Here is a 6,993-nt window from a genome sequence, read left to right on the forward strand (position 1 = left end):
GGTGTTTGAGACAATTTGGATATATCCAATATATTCCTTCACCGCCACTTCCAGATCCTGCTAGATTATTTGATGTAGATGTGGAATGGTTGGGATATGTGACGCTAGTGACAGAGCTATTTCACAAGCTTCGTCCAGCTATATATCCATCCGAGTGTGAAGATGGATATTTGGAGTGATTCTATCAGGTGTCTCATCAACTGCTGGTGCGACCAGATGGTGTACCTCAGGTCCCACGTTATAGTGTACCGCCAACCAGTGCAGATGCTTCTAGTTCACAGCCGCCACCTATCCTACAGCAGATCGGTGATCTTATACAACAGGGGTTGAGTCAACATCAAGCTAGTCCAGATGATGAGTTGTATATTCACTTTTATAAAGCTTTGTATTTATCACGTAGTCGCACTAGTTAGTAGTAACACTTTTGATGAACTATTGTTATGTCGGTTACTTTATTAATTATTAAGTATTGTTAAGTCAGTTACTCTATTAATTATTGTTATGTCGGTTACTTTATTAATTATTAAGTATTGTTAAGTCAGTTACTCTATTAATTATTGTTATGTCGGTTACTTTATTAATTATTAAGTATTGTTAAGTCAGTTACTCTATTAATTATTGTTATGTCGGTTACTTTATGAAATAAATACAAGATAAAATCAATTACTAAAATGCATGACAAAAAACTAAAATTAATTAATAACAATTGAAATGTCGGTTACATTAAAGTGATTTTGTATCAATTTTAAAACATTAAGGTTCATCTAAAGACATTGCATCTACGGGTTCCGTAGGTGGATTTTGGGTAACACGTGACAACCGGCCTAATAAATACCCCCAGTGTTGTAGACGGCATGTGTATGTTATTGCCCAAGAAGTTGCTCATTGGTACGATATTGCTTCCAACCTGGTGCAATGTCTGGCATTGGAAATCCATCTTTCATCTTTAACTACAAAAATTAAATAAATTAACAAAATATAAGACAACAATTATCAGAATAAAATTTAAAAAAGTATAAGAAAATAATTACCGGAACCCAGTGATTTCCATTAACAAAACCAATACAACAAATGCGATCATTTTTTGTCGATCCGAAATGTGAACCCCTCATAAGAAAGAAAGTCATTGAAAATGTCAGACCGAACGTGACAAGAATAATATTATATGATGTCGCTATCACGTAACCCATATCAGGTATGGACAACCATTTATCCATGGGTTGAACACCTAAGCCGGATATCATCAACGAATCTCTTACTTCTTTAATGCGTCCTGTGAACAATCTATCATATGGAGTTACATGAGAAACAATCTCTTGATCCAATCTCTTGCGGACCAAAGACCAACACTCTTCACCGAAACCAAGCAATAATGCAATAGCGCGAAAACCACAATTTCCATCAGCTGCCACGTCAAATATGTCATCAATGTATGGCTGAATAATATCAGGAAATTGTGTCAATAACAAATTTTTTGAAGAATGAGATGACTGAGAGGGGTGTTTCTTTGATTGAGAGGCTTGTTGCAACACCCCGATTTTTAACAGCGCGAGTGTATTTTTTTTTCAAAACAAATTCATAATAACAAAGAGATAAATAAGGAAATACTTTTTGATAAATATTGAAGTCGTAACACAACGACAAATAAGTCAACAAAATTCACAAGCAGCGGAATAGTTTTTTTGAAATACGAATCCAAAGTATTTACACATCAGAAAGTGGTACATGGAATCCATTAACATAAGATGTCGTGCTGACAATATTAGTAAAGATACCATCTTCCAATTTAAAATAAAAGCAATCCAAAATAAAGACATTTGTTCCCTCTATGTCAACCGAATCTGATCATTCTACCAAAAAACTATACACCCTGAGTGATCTCCACGCGCCTCGTAAGATCCTCCTAACATAGCTCCAGTCAGGCGTTCCCGTCTACATTCCCATCCACAGGGTACGAACCGGTAGGATTGTCCTAACTCTCATCTGAGGGCAAAGCCCAGATTTCCACAATAGTTGTAAATGGTCACCAACCGAAATTAACAGTTAACACATAACATTTAAGTTTTTGAATGCACAAAATAACATTTCCACTAAGCATGCACCTTAAAAGGATTTTCCATATGCTAAAAGTTCATATAATACTTGCCAAATGAAAATGAAGTCAAAATAAGTCTTAAATCAATTAAGTAATAAACAACTGGCCAATCCATTGATGAACCAATTGAGCAATCGATCATCTAACTCAAAATAAGAATTTCCACTAAGCCAATCGATTGGGAAATCGATTTGGATGAAGGGTTTTAGTGAAAACTGAACTCTGGGCTTAAATCAATCGATTGGGAAATCGATTGAATGAATAACTGAGCCCCTGTGTTAAAGCCAATCGATTGGGAAATCGATTTCCTGAGGATTTTTCGTGAAAACTGTACTCTGGGCTTAATTCAATCAATTGGGAAATCGATTGAATGGATAACTGAGCCCCTGTATTAAAGCCAATCGATTTTGTCAAAATGGCTGAGCTCCTGTAATGGATCCAATCGATTGCCAAATCCATTTTTGTGGAATAGCTTTTAAAATAATCGATTTGGGAATCGATTTCCCTGCATGTTTTTCTTAAAACTACATAAACTAACTCAATCACATTCACACACAACTCCAAAATATAACACTTAGCAATTACCACACAATCACCACAACAACTTGAGTTTCGAAACAGTTTTACAATCAATTTCACTTACACACAATTTGTTCCAAAACATAGACACTTAGTACAATTATCACAATCACAATGACATCTCAAGTTCAAACACTCAATCATACACTTGAATCAAACACGACTCGAGTGTCAAGCATCCTAATGCAATGCGTATATGCCAAAATGCATGGACTCGGAATTCCAAACCAAAACCCCCCTCGAAGGGCCGTAAATCATAATTGTACCGCCTATCGCAGGCCAAAGTACCAATTACCGAGGTGCCACCTATCACGGGTCTGCACGATTTACTAAAAAGCGTAAACCATAAACGTACTGCCTATCACGGGCCTGTACCGTTTACCGAGGTGCCACATATCACGAGTCTGCACGGTTTACTAAAAAGAACGTAAATTCTAAATGTACCGCCTATCACAGGCCAAAGTACTATTTACCAAGGTGCCACCTATCACGGGTCTGCACAATTTACAAAAAAACGTAAACCATAAACGTACTGCCTATCACGGGCCCGTACCGTTTACCGAGGTGCCACCTATCACGGGTCTGCATGGTTTACAAAAATCTAAATCATAAATGTACCGCCTATCACATGCCAAAGTACTATTTATCAAGGTGCCACCTATCACGGGTCTGCACAATTTACAAAAAAACGTAAACCATAAACGTACTGCCTATCACGGGCCCGTACCGTTTACCGAGGTGCCACCTATCACGGGTCTGCACGATTTACAAAAAGAATGAAAATGCATGAGCATATACTGACTCCATCCACGACAATCGTTAAGCAAATGTAGATATTAAAAGATTCCTCATTTAACTTAAACGATTTTCAAAACAAACATTAAGTAAACAAGCCATTAAGAGATTCCCCATTCTTAATACTCATTTAACTTAAACGCTTTTCACAACAAACATTAAGTAACCAAGACATTAAGAGATTCCCCATTCTTAATACTCGTTTAACTTAAACGATTTTCAAAACAAACATTAAGTAAACAAGACATTAAGAGATTCCCCATTCTTAATACTCATTTAACTTAAACGATTTTCAAAACAAACATTAAGTAAACAAGACATTAAGAGATTCCCCATTCTTAATACTCATTTAACTTAAACGATTTTCAAAACAAACATTAAGTAAACAAGACATTAAGAGATTCCCCATTCTTAATACTCATTTAACTTAAACGATTTTCAAAACAAACATTAAGTAAACAAGACATTAAAAGATTCCCCATTCTTAATACTCATTTAACTTAAACGATTTTCAAAACAAACATTAAGTAAACAAGACATTAAAAGATTCCCCATTCTTAATACTCATTTAACTTAAACGATTTTCAAAACAAACATTAAGTAAACAAGACATTAAAAGATTCCCCATTCTTAATACTCATTTAACTTAAACGATTTTCAAAACAAACATTAAGTAAACAAGACATTAAAAGATTCCCCATTCTTAATACTCATTTAACTTAAACGATTTTCAAAACAAACATTAAGTAAACAAGACATTAAAAGATTCCCCATTCTTAATACTCATTTAACTTAAACGATTTTCAAAACAAACATTAAGTAAACAAGACATTAAAAGATTCCCCATTCTTATTGCGAAACGAAGCTTAGATCTAGATGAAACGAGGAGGTTTGTGTTTGACGGTTTTGAAATCCCTAACACCGTTTTTCTTCGTTTTCGAAACAACGAGGAAGTATGAAGTTGAGAAATCCTTGCTTTCTTACCCACTAAGCCTTGGGTTTCTATTCTTGAACAAAAGGAAGAAGCGAAAATGAAAATGGAAGAATGAGTCACGCGAGGCAGATGAAGAAGATGGATTTTGTTTTCTTTCTTTCCTTCCTTTTTCCTTTCTTTCTTTTTCCTTCCTTTTTATTTCTTTTCTTTATATTTCCTTTTCTTTTCCCTCCAAATATCTAGATATTTATTAAAATTACCATTTCACCCATAAGACATTAAATTCTTCGTAAAGGATTCACCGTACTTAATTTAATTTATTTATCGACGAGTAATTTTAATCGGGCATCAAATATCTTTTTGGTCATATAAACTCCAAAATATTAATAACTTTGGCTAAAAAGCCTCCGAGTTCAATACCAAAATACACTAAAATACATAAAGTATACTTTAAAATTATGGGTCTTACATTACTACCCCCCTAAAATTAGTTTCGTCCTCGAAACTATGCGTCGATAAATAACTCTGGGTGTTGTTCTCTCATCTTGCTCTCCAGTTCCCAAGTCGCATCTCTAGTAATTGGGTTCCAAATCATCTTGACCAACGGAACATCCTTGGTCCTCAATCGCTTAATCTTCTTGTCATCAATTCTCACAGGTGGTACTTCGAATGACAAGTTATCCTTTAGTTGGATTGTGTCTGGTTCGATCACATGAGATGGATCTGCAAGATATTTCCTTAATTGTGACACATGAATCACGTCATGAATATTGGACAGTATCAGAAGCAATGCAATCCGATAAGCAACAGGTCCAATTCGTGCAGAAATCTGATATGGTCCAATGAATTTCGGAGTCAACTTCTTCGATTTCAAGGCTCTACCAATTCCAGTAGTAGGTGTGACTCTTAGAAATACATGGTCGCCCTGTTCGAATTCTAAAAGTATGCGACGCTTGTCCGCGTAACTCTTCTAACGATCTTGTGAAGTCTTCATTTTCTCTTTGATCCTCTTTACCTTAGCTGTAGTTTGTTGTACCATCTATGGTCCGACAATCATACTTTCACCGTCCTTATACCAACACAAGGGCGTTTGACACTTGCGCCCATATAAAGCCTCATATGGTGCCATTCCAATACTTGTGTGGAAACTATTGTTGTAGTTGAACTCAATCAACGGAAGTACATCATCCCAACTTCCTCTATCATCTAATACACATGCTCTCAATAGATCTTCCAGGGACTGATTTGTCCTTTCAGTCTGTCCGTCCGTTTGTGGATGGTAAGCTGAACTCAATCGTAGTTTTGTTCCCAACGCTTCGTGCAATGCTCCCAAAAAATGTGATGTGAACTTCGGATCACGGTCTGATACAATATTCGATGGTACTTTGTGTAATCTCACAATTTCAGCAATGTAGATCTATGTTAACTGATCTACCTTATAGGTGGTCTTTACTGGCAAAAAGTGTGCGAATTTAGTCAGTCGATCCACTATCACCCATATATAATCATTCTTTCTCCTTGTTTTTGGCAATCCAGTTATAAAATCCATGGAAATGATGTCCCACTTCCATTCAGGTATATCTAATGGCTGCAACATCCCAGCAGGTCGCTGATGTTCCACCTTCGCTTTCTGACAAGTTAGACAAGTTGATACATACTCCGCTACATGTTTCTTCATTCCTGGCCACCAATAATTCTGCCTCAAATCCTGATACATCTTTGTTGCTCTAGGATGAATGCTCAACTTACTCTTATGAGCCTCTTCTAAAATTGTTTTCCTCATATCTGTAATTCCTGGTACACAAATCCTACCATTACATCGCAAAATATTATCTGATCCAATCTTAAACTCAGTTGTCTTCCCTTGCACTATTAGGTTCCTCTTCTCTTGAATTAAGACGTCATCTTGAGAATTTACAATGTCTTCAAGTAGTCCACTCGAAATCTTAATCATTCCGAATTTCAAAATTCCTGGTGCAAACTCTACGTTCAAGTGTAGATCTCTAAAAGCTTCCCACAACTCTTGTTGTCTAGCCATAATTGTTGAAGACACCGAGACACTTCTTCTACTCAACGCATCAACCACTACATTGGCCTTCCCAGGGTGGTACTGTAGTGTGAAATCAAAATCCTTGAGAGTCTCCATCCATCGTCTCTGGCGCATGTTCAATTCCTTCTGATCAAACAAATATTTCAAACTTTTATGGTCACTGAACACTGTGAGCGTGCACCCATATAAATAGTGCCTCCAGATCTTCAATGCAAAAACAACAGCAGTAAGCTCCAAATCATGAGTAGGATAGTTTCTCTCATGAATCTTCAATTGCCTTGAGGCATAAGCTGCAACTTTCTTGTGTTGCATCATAACACATCCCAAACCTTGGTGAGATGCATCACAATAAACTTCATAGGGTTCTTCTGATTGCGGTAATACCAATACTGGTGAGGTCGTCAATTTTCTCTTTAGTAACTGAAAATTTTCCTCACACTTCTCCGTCCATACGAACGGTTGATCTTTTCTGGTAAGTTGTGTCAATGGAGTCACAATCTTAGCAAAACCTTCAATAAACCTCCTGTAGTACCCTGCCAA

The 6,993-nt window shown here is 36.5% G+C and overlaps 1 protein-coding gene across 1 annotated transcript in view; it reads right to left on the bottom strand.

Moving 5' to 3' along the window:
- Positions 1 to 863: 863 nt before the first annotated feature.
- LOC140918851 (uncharacterized) overlaps positions 864 to 6,993 on the bottom strand; it is a 12,363-nt gene continuing 6,233 nt past the window's right edge. The window contains exons 3-4 of the mRNA XM_073363651.1: positions 1,032 to 1,436; positions 864 to 950 (exon numbers count right to left, since the gene is read on the bottom strand). Of these exons, the coding sequence (XP_073219752.1) occupies positions 864 to 950; positions 1,032 to 1,436 (492 nt within the window). The remainder of the gene's footprint in view (positions 951 to 1,031; positions 1,437 to 6,993) is intronic.

The sequence above is a fragment of the Cicer arietinum genome, chromosome 7 (genome assembly GCF_000331145.2).
Source record: "Cicer arietinum cultivar CDC Frontier isolate Library 1 chromosome 7, Cicar.CDCFrontier_v2.0, whole genome shotgun sequence".
In the NCBI taxonomy this organism is placed as follows: Eukaryota; Viridiplantae; Streptophyta; class Magnoliopsida; order Fabales; family Fabaceae; genus Cicer; species Cicer arietinum.